This window comes from Manis javanica, chromosome 1 (genome assembly GCF_040802235.1).
Source record: "Manis javanica isolate MJ-LG chromosome 1, MJ_LKY, whole genome shotgun sequence".
NCBI lineage: Eukaryota > Metazoa > Chordata > Mammalia > Pholidota > Manidae > Manis > Manis javanica.
The window spans coordinates 28,895,095-28,908,798 of record NC_133156.1 but is presented as its reverse complement, the minus strand read 5'-3'; the positions used below and the strand labels follow the sequence as shown (position 1 = coordinate 28,908,798).

General features: G+C 41.7%; 1 protein-coding gene across 9 annotated transcripts in view; it reads left to right on the top strand.

The window, feature by feature from the left end:
- The first annotated feature begins 1,092 nt into the window (after positions 1-1,092).
- Positions 1,093-13,704, top strand: part of AFAP1L1 (actin filament associated protein 1 like 1) — an 88,821-nt gene continuing 76,209 nt past the window's right edge. For 3 of the 9 annotated variants that reach the window (XR_012128973.1, XR_012128972.1, XR_012128974.1), the window contains exon 1: positions 1,101-1,532. Coding sequence is in view for 4 of the 9 variants with exons in the window: in XM_073230910.1 (XP_073087011.1) it covers positions 1,517-1,532 (16 nt within the window). In the remaining 5 variants the exon portion in view is untranslated. Of the gene's footprint in view, positions 1,533-13,704 lie in introns of all 9 variants that reach the window. The other 6 variants (XR_012128976.1, XR_012128975.1, XM_073230910.1 and 3 more) reach the window with 6 other exon arrangements.

Here is a 13,704-nt window from a genome sequence, read left to right as displayed (position 1 = left end):
ATCCACTGGTAAATTGTTGGTTGTCTGCTTCAGAATTTAAACTGACCTTTTCAAATTGGAAAAGAGGGCAGGAACAAAGAAGAACTTGGAAAATAATAATGGCTCACATTTTATAGCTATTTATGGTTTATAAAGTGGATCTGTATCATCATTTCATTTGCTCTCTGAGGTCAGAATGAAGTTTCCCACAACACAGATGAGCAGGCAGGCTTCATAGACTGAAAGTTATGCACTTAGTAAATAGAGCAAGAGCTCACACGTTTTCAGATCCAAGTACCATTTTTTTCACTACACATTTCTTCTACATGCTCATACACATACACACTAAACAAACTACCCCCATGCAATTTTGCAAAGAGTGTTCATTTCAGCTTGCCCAAAATATTCCCAGTCTGGGAAAGTGCAGGATGCTGTTCCCAGGACCTTTCTTGTCTCTCTGCCTTTACACAAGGTAGGTGTTCCCAGTGCCAGAATGTTCTGAGTTAAAGGAGTGGCCTAGTCAGAAAGGAAAACCGTGACCTGACCCATCTTGGGGAAGAGGGTGTCTAGAAGGACAGCTGGGCTTGGACTTCACTTTGTAAAGGGCCTTCAATTTAGGCATCAAGCATTGTCTCTGAAGGAGTTATACCTGTTTTCACAGAGAGATACTAATAGCATGAAAGAAACTGACATTCTTCATACAACTTGAAACTTAAATCCTATTTCTGGTCCCTACTGGCCATAGTAATATTTTGTTTCTATGTTCTGTAATTATCTGAAGAGTACTATTACATTGCATTGTATTTTGCATGCTAAAGGATTCATTTCTGCAATTTTTATTACTCCTTTTTGGCGTTTCTTCACGTTTTAATACACAGTGTGGGAACATCAAAAGTTGGAAGTGTCTCAGCCATTGCCCACCTTTTAGCAATCCTGTTTTCTCAAGATCTTTATTATTATTTAACTCTTCTTTCATACCATTACTGATGTTGCAGCAGCATAGTACCTGGTCCACCAGCTGGCACTAGAAGGTACTCAGGAGGGCCCTGTTGAAGATAAGCCCAAAGCCAGGAAATGCGTGGCAGCTGCAGGGAGAGAGGGTTTGATTCCATCGGAAAAAAGCAAAAACACTTTGTCAACAGTCTCGGCTATCTGAAGATGAAATGGGCTGGCAGGTGGCAGTAAGCCCCCTTCGCTAGCTGAGTGCAGATGCAGCTGAACAGCGCCCGGGTCCGGGTCAGAGTGGCAGCGCGGCGGCCCCCAGCAGAAGGAGCGCGGGGAGTGTGCGGAAGGCAGGGCGTGGCGCGGGCGTGCGCGGGACGGGGGACACCGGACGGCCGCGCCAGGAGAGAGGCGTGCTCCGCTTCTATTCCGGGAGCCGTGTGGAGGGGCGGGGGCGCCAGGCGAGCATCCTGTCCAGGGGAGGAGACGCGAGGGGGGCGCTCCCGCGGCCTGGGCTGGAGTGCGCAGTGCGCCCCCCGCCGCCGGCCCCACTGGGGCCACTGCGCCCTGCGTGACACGAGGATCCGCCGGCGCCATGGACCAAAGCCGGGGTAAGAGCGGCGCCGGAACTTGGCTGCCGCGGGGCGCGAGCGTCCCGAGAGGTGGAGGAGGGAGGCGGCGGAGCGGTGTCGGTGGGGTGGGGGCCGGGCAGCGGTCAGAGGGTACGCGCGAGCAGGCTGTGGAAAGGCCGGTGCTCTGGGCACAGGTGCCCCCTGCCAGGGCAGCCCGCGTGTGCCGGTCCCTCAGTCCCGGGGCTGAGTCGCCTCCAGTGTGCGTACTAGAGTCTTAACTTTGTCGAAGAATCCCCTACAGGATCCCTGAGAATGGCGAGCTCCTCCCACCCATTCCCCGCAGGAAGGGTAAAATAAGGGTGACAGGTTACACTCCCAAACACCCCGACTTAGAGCACCCACTGTGCGCCCGTGAGAAGCCCCAGGAGGGCGAAGTTTGCAGCTATGTACAGCATTGGGAGAATGCGGGCAGTGTGCGGGTGCGTGTTGGCCCTCAGGTGTCTGAGCCCCGCTGGGTTCCCGACAGGCTGCGTGGCCTAAGCTCAGTCCCTTCTCTTCTCTGGGCTAGTGGCTAAATTGGACTAGATGGTCTCTGCAGCCCCTTCCTGCCCCGACTCTTTCAGAGTGTGTTTGATAGAAATTTCACAGAAGTGGTGAGGGCTTGCAGAAATTGGAATTGACATGAGGAAAGAGTTCAGCCTTCCTTGGGACCGTGGTATAGAAAAGGCCTAGACATCTCAAACGGCATGTGTCTGTAAAGAAATGGGAGGCAGAGTCTAAGGCTGGGGATCAGCGCCTGCCTCTGAGAGCCAGACAGATAGCAGGTGTGAATGTACTTGTGAGTGCTTGAGTGCTGTGCCAACATTCCTGAAGCATTGTTGCTGTTGTGACAGTCCCTCCCCCTCCCTACAATAATTTTACACCTTTCTTCCATCTGCCTCTGCTGTGCTGAGGCCCCCAGGAAGGAAACACGCACGGACTGGGGATGTGGAAGCTACAGGAGGGCTGGTGGCAGGGATGAGCACATGAGCAACTTTGGGCATAAGCTCCCCTGCACTCCTAGTACACGCAAAGCCAGGCAGAAGTTCTGTAGGGAACCGCTGGCTTCCAGTCCAACATGACAATGATGTATACAATGTCCCCACCCACCCCATCCCAACAAAATACTGTAGACACCTCCTCCTCTCAGGGCCTGGAAGGGCAGGCAGGAAACGGACGGGGCTTCTGGTTGGCTCTTCGGGCACTAAGACTGTGATCTGTAGAGCGGTTCTCACCTGTTAACTGACACCTGGTCAAGTTTGCAAAGTGCATACACGCTCACTAGGGAAGAAATACAGGAAGATAAAGGAGGCACCTCTAATGCCCCTTCAGGCCTATGTTCCCATCTCCCACATCATACATCTAAGGCAAAGAGCGCTGCTCCCAAGTCCATCACCTCCCTGAAAGTTGTCAAATATCACCCTGTCTGGTCCCCAGTATAAAAATCCATACCTAGCCTTCCCAGACTTGTGGAAACAATACCCTCCTTAGACGAACCAAGGGTGACAATAATTGACTGAGCTTTAAAAGCATAATAACTAACACCTCACCTAAGGAGGCTGCCTCCAGAGCACTCTTCCTAGGAAGCTGGACTCCCCAGGAATCTGTTGGTACTCAGAATGTTCGAGGGCTCTTACCATCTCCCCTGCTGCAGGCTTTCAAAGCATACTTCCTTTACAACGCTTGTCACGATGTGCCATAACTCAAAGAGTTACTTATTGGGTTGTGTGTTTGGTGTCCTGCCTGCCTGATTGTAAGCTTCTGGAAGGCTGGGAATGCATCTGTGTGGTTGCTCTGCTGGCACACAGTAGAAGCTCACTAACAGCAGTTGGTTCAGTTAGTTAATTAGTAATATGAAAGACACTTTATGGTGCACCCAAAATTGATTAATTGCAATGTTGATTTTTAAAAAAGAATCTACTAATTCTTCACATCAGGACAGTTCTTTGTGACCTGCAAAGGCCTTCTCAAAATTCGAGTAAAATGGTCACGTGGTTGAGGCGCACAATACCAAGTTTCTATCTAGATTGTAAATTGTCTACCCAATAAATTATGGCCAACATCTTATGAATTAAAGCAAACATGACTATATATGAATTATAGTGCAAGATGCATATGTGTTTTTAAGATAAAACATGAGACTTCAAAAATCATTCCAGCAGACCTTTCTTTTTTTATTTTTATTTATTTATTTATTTATTTTTTTGTGAGGGCTTCTCTCCTATTTTTTGATCAAATGGTTGTTAACAACCATAAAATTTTGTATAGGGGACTCAATGCTCAATGTATAATCATTAATCCACCCCAAGCCTAATTTTCGTCAGTCTCCAATCTTCTGAAGCATAATGAACAAGTTCTTACATGGAGAACAAATTCTTACATAGTGAATAAGTTACATGGTGAATAGTACAAGGGCAGTCATCACAGAAACTTTCAGTTTTGATCATGCATTATGAACTATAAACAGTTCAAATATGAATATTCGTTTGATTTTTATACTTGATTTATATGTGGATACCACATTTCTCTCTTTATTATTATTATTTTTAATAAAATGCTGAAGTGGTAGGTAGATGCAAGATAAAGGTACAAAACATAGTTTAGTGTTGTAAGAGAGCAAATGTAGATGATCAGGTGTGTGCCTGTAGACTATGTGTTAATCCAAGCTAGACAAGGGCAATAAAACATCCATGGATGCAGCAGATTTCTCTCAGAACCGGGGGGAGGGGGTACTAAGCCTCACCTCTGTTGATCCCCAATTCCTCACCTGATGGCCCCCCTGCGACTGTGCCTGTGTTAGGTTGTTCCTCCCTTGAGGAATCTTACCCGTCTCTGGCTAACCAGTCATTTTCCAGGGCCATACAGGGAAATGTAAAGTTGGTAAGTGAGAGAGAAGCCTTATTGTTTGAAAAGGTTAGTTTTTTACTTCTTTGCATATTTATGCCCTGTGGCCTCTATGCCCAGCATTTGTCTTGAGGTATCTTTACCACTTGGAAGAATTGTGGTACACGGTAAATTCGATATGAGGCACGAATTCTATTTAAGGGTTGTAATTAGGAAGGAAGAAGAAAAGCTATAGAAGCAGGCGGAAGAAAACATGGGAAGATTGATTATTTCTTTGACATATCTTCTTGTATAGTAACTTCAGCATGTATAGGTTTTAAACTACTAATTAAATTCCAGCAGACCTTTCTTGTCATGCCCCTGTCCCCAGGTGGGTGTGTGCACTCTCTCCTGTTGGACTGTTGTCAGGGAAGGAAGACTTAAGAAACACAGGTGTCATTGCAGCCCCATAACTACTGTGCGGGAAGTAGGACTGTCATATCCAGGATACTGGGGAAGAAACTACATTTCAGTATTAATAACATAACTGAAAATCATCAGGCTTTTACTGTGCACGAGGCACTACCCTCAGCTTTTTACATGGCCTTTCTTAGAACACATGAGCAGACAGCGGCTATGAGCATGTATTATCATTAGTCCCCACCTGGTAAGAAAGCAGGCTTGGCAGGTTTATTAATCATCTAGAGCTGCCATAACAAAATACCAGAGACTGGGTGGTTCAAACAACAGATTTATCTTCTCACTGTTCAGGAGGCTAGAAGTCCAAGATCAAAGTGCCATTCAGGTTGATGATCAGTGAGGCCTGTCTCTCTTCTGGGCTTGTAAGTAGCTGCCTTCTCACTGTGTCTTCACATGGCCTCTTCTCTGTGCATGTATGGAGAGAGAGATCTCTAATTTATCTTCCTCTTCTTAGAAAGACATCAGTTATATTGGATGAGGCTCTATGCTTATGACCTCATTTAACCATAAGAACCTCCCTGTAGGCCCAAACTCCAATTATACTCACACTGGGGGTTAAGGCTTCAACATATGAATTGGGAGGATACAGTCCAGTCCAGAGCAGTGGGGTTGGGTTGCTGACATTAACTTGCACAGTCTTTCACCATCTGTGAGGCAGAACTGATGATGAACCAAAGTCCTGATCTAAGCTTGCTGCTGACGGCCTCCATGGTGGCAGGTGACCTGTCCAAGCCCTAGGGCAGGCCCTGTATGCCAAGTCTTCCTGCTCCAGGTCCACTGTGCCTCAGCTGCACTGTTCAGATTCCCAGGAACAATTACAGCATAAAAGCTCAGCATCAAAGTCAACTGACTCAAGAAGGAGAACAAACCTGGGGAGCAGGATTTCTCTTCTAACAGAATATGTGTCTCCCCATGAGTAAAGCAGGATCTACATGATGCAATAGCAGCCACAGAAACCACTATAATGAAATTATTTCCAGTAGGATTTCACGATTCCTGAATATCATACAAGGAGAATCAGCCATTGGTGAAGCTAACACCCTCACTTATAGTAATGACTGTAGACACCACCTTCTACAGGACAAGTTAACCAACTCTCTGTCCTCATATGAGGATAAAATATGGATATTAATAATACCTATTTCTTGGGATTGTAAATATTAAATGCATGGAAAATACTTCAAACAATGCCTTGCATGTGGGACCCATGCAATAAATGATGGCTATTGTAATAATGACAGTATCTTTTCATCAGACTCATTTCTGATCTTCAATAACTGGACCACTATACAACTGCCATTTCTGAGTGACTGATAAAATACTAATACATATCCCAACATGTCCATTTTCTCCTATTTATTCTATTTATTTGTGCCTATTGATTGTGGCTGTGTCTTCACAATTTTGCTATTGTGAACTTTTTGGTCTACTCAAGCCATCCTCTCTTTCTGCTTTTTAGTATGCCTTCTTAATGTCCATATTTGTGTCTGATCTGCCTAGCTCATATGAAGTAATTCATTTCCCCAAAGTTCCTTTCCTTCCACTTAACAACTAGTTATTTTTTTTTTTGCTATCATTAATGTACAATTTCATGAACAACATTATGGTTACTAGACTCCCCACATTATCAAGTCCCCACTACATACTCCATTATAGTAACTGTCCGTCAGGGTAGTAAGATGCTATAGAATCACTACTTGTCTTCTCTGTGTTAAATTGCCTTCCAGATGCCCCCCGCTACATTGTATGTGCTAATCATAATGTCCCCTTTTCCCCCTTATCCCTCCCTCCCCACTCATCCTCCCCAGTCCCTTTCCCTTTGGTAACTGTTAATCCATTCTTGGGTTCTGTGAGTCTGCTGCTGTTTTGTTCCTTCAGTTTTTGCTTTGTTCTTATACTCCACAGATGAGTGAAATAATTTGGTACTTGTCTTTCTCCACCTGGCTTATTTCACTGAGCATAATACCCTCTAGCTCCATCCATGTTGTAGCAAATGGTAGGGTTTGTTTTCCTCTTATGACTGAATAATATTCCATTGTGTATATGTACCACATCTTCTTTATGCATTCATCTACTGATGGACATTTAGGTTGCTTCCATTTCTTGGCTATTGTAAATACTGCTGCGATAAACATAGGGGTGCATATGTCTTTTTCAAACTGGGCTGCTGCATTCTTTTTTTTCTCCTCTGCCCATTTTTTAATTGGCTTATTTGCTTTTTGTTTGTTGAGGTGTGTGAGCTCTTTATATAATTTGGATGTCAACCCCTTATCAGATATGTCATTTATAAGTATATTCTCCCATACTGTAGAATGTCTTTTTGTTCTTCTGATGGTGTCCTTTATAGTTTGATATAGTCCCACTTGTTCATTTTTGCTTTTGTTTCCCTTGCCCGGGGAGATATGTTCATGAAGAAGTTGCTCATGTTTATGTCCAAGAGATTTTTTGCCTATGTTTTCTTCTAAGGGTTTTATGGTTTCATAACTTACATTCCAGTCTTTGATCCATTTTGAATTTATTTTTGTGTATGGGGTTAGACAATGATCTAGTTTCATTCTCTTACGTGTAGCTGTCCAGTTTTGCCAACACCAGCTGTTCAAGAGGCTGTCATTTCCCCATTGTGTATCCATGACTCCTTTATCATATATTAATTGAGAATATATGTTTAGGTTAATATCTGGCCTCTCAATTCCGTTCCACTGGTCTGTGGGTCTGTTCTTGTGCCAGTACCAAATTGTCTTGATTATTGTGGCTTTGTAGTAGAGCTTGAAGTTGGGAAGCAAGATCCCCACTGTTTTATTCTTCCTTCTCAGGATTGCTTTGGCTATTTGGGGTCTTTGGTGGTTCCATATGAATTTTAGAACCATTAGTTCTAGTTCATTGAAGAATGCTGTTGGTATTTTGATAGGGATAGCATTGAATCTGTACATTGCTTCAGGCAGTATGGCCATTTTGACAATATTAATTCTTCCTATTCATAAGCACCGTGCATGTTTCCATTTATTGGTATCTTTAATTTCTCTAATGAGTGTCTTGTAGTTTCATGGTATATGTCTTTTACTTCCTTGTTTAGGCTTGTTCCTAGGTATTTTATTCTTTTTGATTCAGTTGTGAATGGAATTGATTTCCTGATTTCTTTCTCCTAATTCATCATTATTGTATATGAATGCAAGATTTCTATGTATTAATTTTGTCTCCTGCAACTTTGCTGAATTCAGATGTTAGATCTCATGGTTTTGTTGTGGATTCTTTTTGTTTTTTTATGTACCATATCATGTCATCTGCGAGCAGTCAGAGTTTAACTTCTTCATTACCAATCTGGATGGCCTTTTATTTCTTTGTGTTGTCTGATTGCCGTGGCTAGGAACTCTATAACTATGTTGAATAAAAGTGGGGAGAGGGGGCATCCTTCTCTTATTCCTGATCTTAAAGGAAAAGCTTTCAGCTTCTCTCTGTTAAGTATGATGTTGGCTATGGGTTTGTCATATATGGCCTTTATTATGTTGAGGTACTTGCCCTCTATACCCATTTTGTTGGGAGTTTTTATCACAAATGGATATTTAATTTTGTTGAATAGTTTTTCAGCATCTATGGAGATGATCATGTGGTTTTTACCCTTTTTGGTGATGTGGTGGATGATGATAGATTTTCAAATGTTGTACCATCCTTGCATTCCTGGAATAAATCCTACTTGATCATGATGGATGATCTTTCTGATGTATTTTTGTATTTTGTTTGGAGTATTTTGTTGAGTATTTTGCATCTATATTCATCAGGGATGTTGGACTGTGATGTTCCTTTTTTGTGGTGTCTTTGCCTGGTTTTGGCATTAGAATGATACTGGCCTCATAGAATGAGTGTAAGTCCCTCCTCTTCTACTTTTTGGAAAACTTTAAGCAGGATGGGTATTAGGTCTTCACTAAATGTTTGATAAAATTCAGCATTGAAGCCATGTGGTCCAGGGATTTTGTTCTTAGGTAGTTTGTTGATTATGAATTAAATTTTGTTGCTGGTAATTGGTCTGTTCATATTTTCTGTTTCTCCCTGAGTAGCCATGCTAGGTTGCATTTTTATAGAAAGTTGTCCATTTCTTCTAGGGTATGCAGTTTGTTAGCATATAATTTTTCATAGTATTCTCTAATAATTTTTTCCTGTGGCATCTGTAGTGATTTTTCATTTCTCATTTCTGATTTTGTTTATGCATGTAGACTCTCTTTTTCTTGATAAGTCTGGCTAGGGGTTTATTTATTTTATTTTATTGATGAACCAGCTCCCGCTTTCATTGATTTCTATTATTTTATTTTTTTTTGGTTTTATTTTTTTCTGCTCAAATCTTTATTATGTCCCTCCTCCTTCTGACTTTGGGCCTCAATTTCTCTTCTTTTCTAGTTTCATTAATTGTGAGTTTAGACTGTTCATATGGGATTGTTGTTCTTTCCTGAGGTAGCCCTGTATTGCAATATACTTCCCTCTTAGCACCACCTTTGCTGCATCCCACAGATATTGCGGTGTTGAATTATTGTTGTTATTTGTTTCCATATATTGCTTGTTCTCTGTTTTTATTTGGTTGGGCTACTGCATTCTTAGGGTAAATTCCTAGGAGTGGAATTCCTGGGTCAAGTGGTATTTCTATTTTGAGATTTTTGAGGAACCTCCATACTGCTTTCCATAATGGTTGAACTAATTTACATTGCCACCATCAGTGTGGGAGGGTTCCTCTTTCCCCACATCCTTGCCAACATTTCTTGTTTATCTTTTGGATGTTGGCCATCCTAACTGGTGTGAGGTAATATCTCATTGTGGTTTTAATTTGCATTTCTCTGATGATTAGTGATGTGGAGCATCTTTTCATGTGCCTGTTGGCCATCTGAATTTCTTCTTTGGAGAACTGTCTGTTTAGCTTCTCTGCCCATTTTTTAATTGGCTTATTTGCTTTTTGCTTGTTGAGGTGCATGAGCTCTTTATATAATTTGGATGTCAACCCCTTATCAGATATGTCATTTATGTATATATTCTCCCATACTGTAGGATGTCTTTTTGTTCTACTGATGGTGTCCTTTGCTATACAGAAGCTTTTTAGTTTGATATAGTCCCTCTTGTTCATTTTGATTTTGTTTCCCTTGCCCAGAGAGATATGTTCATTAAGAAGTTGCTCATGTTTATGTCCAAGAGATTTTTGCCTATGTTTTTTTCTAAGTTTTATGGTTTCATGACTTACATTCAGATTTTTGATCCATTTTGAGTTTACTTTTGTGTATGGGGTTAGACTATAATCCAGTTTCATTCTCTTGCATGTAGCTGTCCAGTTTTGCTAACACCAGCTGTTGAAGAGGCTGTCATTCCCCATTGTATATCCATGGCTCCTTTATTGTATATTAATTGACCATATATGCTTGGGTTTATATCTGGGCTCTCTAGTCTGTTCCATTGGTCAATGGGTCTGTTCCTGTGCCAGTTCCAAATTGTCTTGATTACTGTGATATTGTAGTAGAGCTTAAAGTCAGAGAGCAGAATTCCCCTCCCTTTATTCTTCCTCCTCCAAATTGCTTTGGCTATTCAGAGTCTTTTGTGGTTCCACATGAATTTTAGAACTATTTGCTCTAGTTTATTGAAGAATGCTGTTGGTATTTTGATAGGGATTGCATTGAATCTGTAGATTGCTTTAGGCAGGATGGCCATTTTGACAATATTAATTCTTCCTATCCATGAGCACGGGATGTGTTTCCATTTATTGGTATCTTCTTTAATTTCTCTCATGAGTGTCTTGTAGTTTTCAGAGTATAGGTCTTTCATTTCTTGGTTAGGTTTATTCCAAGGCATTTTATTCTTTTTGATTCACTTGTGAATGGAATTGTTTTCCTGATTTCTCTTTCTGCTAGTTCATCATTAGTGTATAGGAATGCAACAGATTTCTGTATATTAATTTTGTATCCTGCAACTTTGCTGAATTCAGATATTAGATCTAGTAGTTTTGGAGTGGATTCTTAAGGGTTTTTTATATATAACGTCATGTCATCTGCAAGCAGGGACAGTTTGACTTCTTCCTACCAATCTGAATGCCTTTTATTTATTTGTGTTGTCTGATTGTCATAGCTAGGACCTCCAGAACTCTGTTGAATAAAGAGGGGAGAGTGGGCATCTTTGTCTTGTTCCCAATATTAAAGGAAAAGCTTTCAGCTTCTTACTGTTAAGTATGGTGTTGGCTGTGGGTTTATCATATATGGCCATTATTATGTTGAGGTACTTTCCCTCTATACCCATTTTTTGAGAGTTTTTAGCATGAATGGATGTTGAATTTTGTCAAATACTTTTTCAGCATGTATGGAGATGATCGTGTGGTTTTTGTGCTTTTTGTTGATGTGGTGGATGATGTTGATGGATTTTCAAATGTTGTACCATCCTTGCATCCCTGGGATGAATCCCACTTGATCATCATGGATGATATTTTTAATGTATTTTTGAATTTGGTTTGCTAATATTTTGATGAGTATTTTTGCATCTATGTTCATCAGGGATGTTGGTCTGTAATTTTCTTTTTTTGTGGTGTCTTTGCCTGGTTTTGGTATTAGAGTGATGTTGGCCTTGTAGAATGAGTTTACAAGTACTCCCTCCTCTTCTACTTTTTGGAAAACTTTAAGGTAAATGGGTATTAGGTCTTCACTAAATGTTTGATAAAATTCAGCAGTGAAACCATCTGGTCCAGGCATTTTGTTCTTAAGTAGTTTTTTGATTACCTATACAATTTCCTTGCTGGTAATTGGTCTATTCAGATTCTCTGTTTCTTCCTGGGTCAGTCGTGGAAGGTTGTATTTTTCTAGAAAGTTGTCCATTTTCTTCTAGTTTATCCAGTTTGTTAACATATAATTTTTCATAGTATTCTCTCATAATTCTTTGTATTTCTGTGGTGTCCATAGTGATTTTTTCCTTTCTCATTTCTGAGTCTGTTTATGTGTGCAGGCTCTCTTTTTTCCTTGATAAGTCTGGCTAGGGGTTTATCTATTTTGTTTATTTTCTTGAAGAACCAGCTCTTGCTTTCATTGATTCTTTCTATTGTTTTATTCTTCTCAATTGTATTTACTTCTGCTCTAATCTTTATTATGTCCCTCCTTCTACTGACTTTGGGCTACAACTACTTCTTTTTTAAGTAGCTGAATTCAACCCAAGGTGGGATTATCTTTTGCTGCAGTCTGTATTCTTTGGGAGATTGTATTGTCTACCAGGAAACTCAAGAAATAATCTGAAGCTCTGCTTTTTAGTAAATGATATTTTTACTGCTCAAGAGATGATAGAAGAAACCATTCTGTCTTGCCTCTATTAGACCACCTTTGAGATCGATGTTAGGAAAGCCACATCTTCCCTATTCATAGTGTCCAAGGGCCAAGAGCCTGTAACCTGTAGCTTCTCCTATGATGAGCTCCTGTCCAGTGACTTACCACCCAACCTCTGTCCCCATAGCTATGAATTCCCACACAGATACACCTCTCCCCAGACATCCCAAGTTCATTCTCTACTGCTTCTGTTGGTTACTGTCTTTCAGAAAGGACCGCTCATTGATATTCATCTTTTCCATCCAAATATGTTCTCTGAGGTCATCTTTGCCATCCTGAAGACTCAGTAGGGCTGATGGCTCAGGAAATGGATAAACTTGGGTTTGAGTTTTGACTGCAACTTTCTGGTTGTACGAACTTGTATGAATTGAGTAAATTAACTTAATTTCTCTTGAACTGCAGTTTCATTTCATTTGAATGCCATGCAGAAAGGTAATGCATGTTGGCTTGCACTTAGGAAACATTCAGTAGTAATAGATGTTGTATTTATCAAATACAATTATTTGAATTTTGACCATTCTCTGTGATAGCTATATTACAGAGTCATATGGGGCCATGAGATTTGATCCTACTCTCTCCTGTAGAGGCTTCTAGGCTACTACACTGGCAGTGCTTCCATTTCCTTATCTACTCAGTCTCCATGGCATTTGGCTCCTCTTTTTCAGACAAGGTTTTTCCTACCTCTCCCTCAAGTATCAGTTTCAAACCCGCCTTCTCACATGGGTGAACACCCTGCCAAACAAGTTCCTCCCTCCTCACCCTCTGCCAGGAGCCTGTCATTATTGCATTCTGATCTTTGGTCAGGAAAACAATCCTGTTTTTGGATACTACCAACTTCTCATATACCCTTCTTACTCTTCCAAAAAAACTTACAACTGAACAAAAAAGCCCCCCATACACACCCGCTACCCCTAAGCATTTTCCTCCTTCTGTTGCTGACCACTCTTCTCAAACACATGATCGGTGCTTACAGGCTCTTGTCCCTTCCCACATGTCCACCCCCCAGTCTCATTCCCAATCACATGGTCTGCAGAAAGTCCACCTTCAGGGTCACAGTGGCTCCATTCTGTCTTTTTTTTTTTGCCTCTTCCTGGCCCCATCTCTTGGACTTCTTTGTAGTTCTGCACTTGTGCTGACCTCCTCTTCCTTTCTAGATGTTTTCTAATTTGCGGGGCTAGAGAAAGCATAGATTTGGGAATCAAGTCAGTCTAGGGTAGATGACCTCTGCTCCATCCCTCCAGGAAGCCTTTCTGCCTCTCCTCAGGCTCCCAGCCCCACTGTTATGGATGTTCATAGCCTCTGGGCTCTCTTGCCCTTAGACAAGTTACCCAACCAAGTCTTGTTCCCTCTGTCTGTAAAGCAGGAAGAATGACACCCAGAAACGGGAGACAGAAATGTGGTGGTATTTGCCCAGCACCCAGTGCCTGGCTTCTCATAGATATTTACTAATTGTTATTTCCCATCTTCCCCCGGCTCACTTGCTTTTTCTTCTTTGATGGTTCTTGCCCCTGTCCTCACCACCACAGCCCTCTCTGTACACT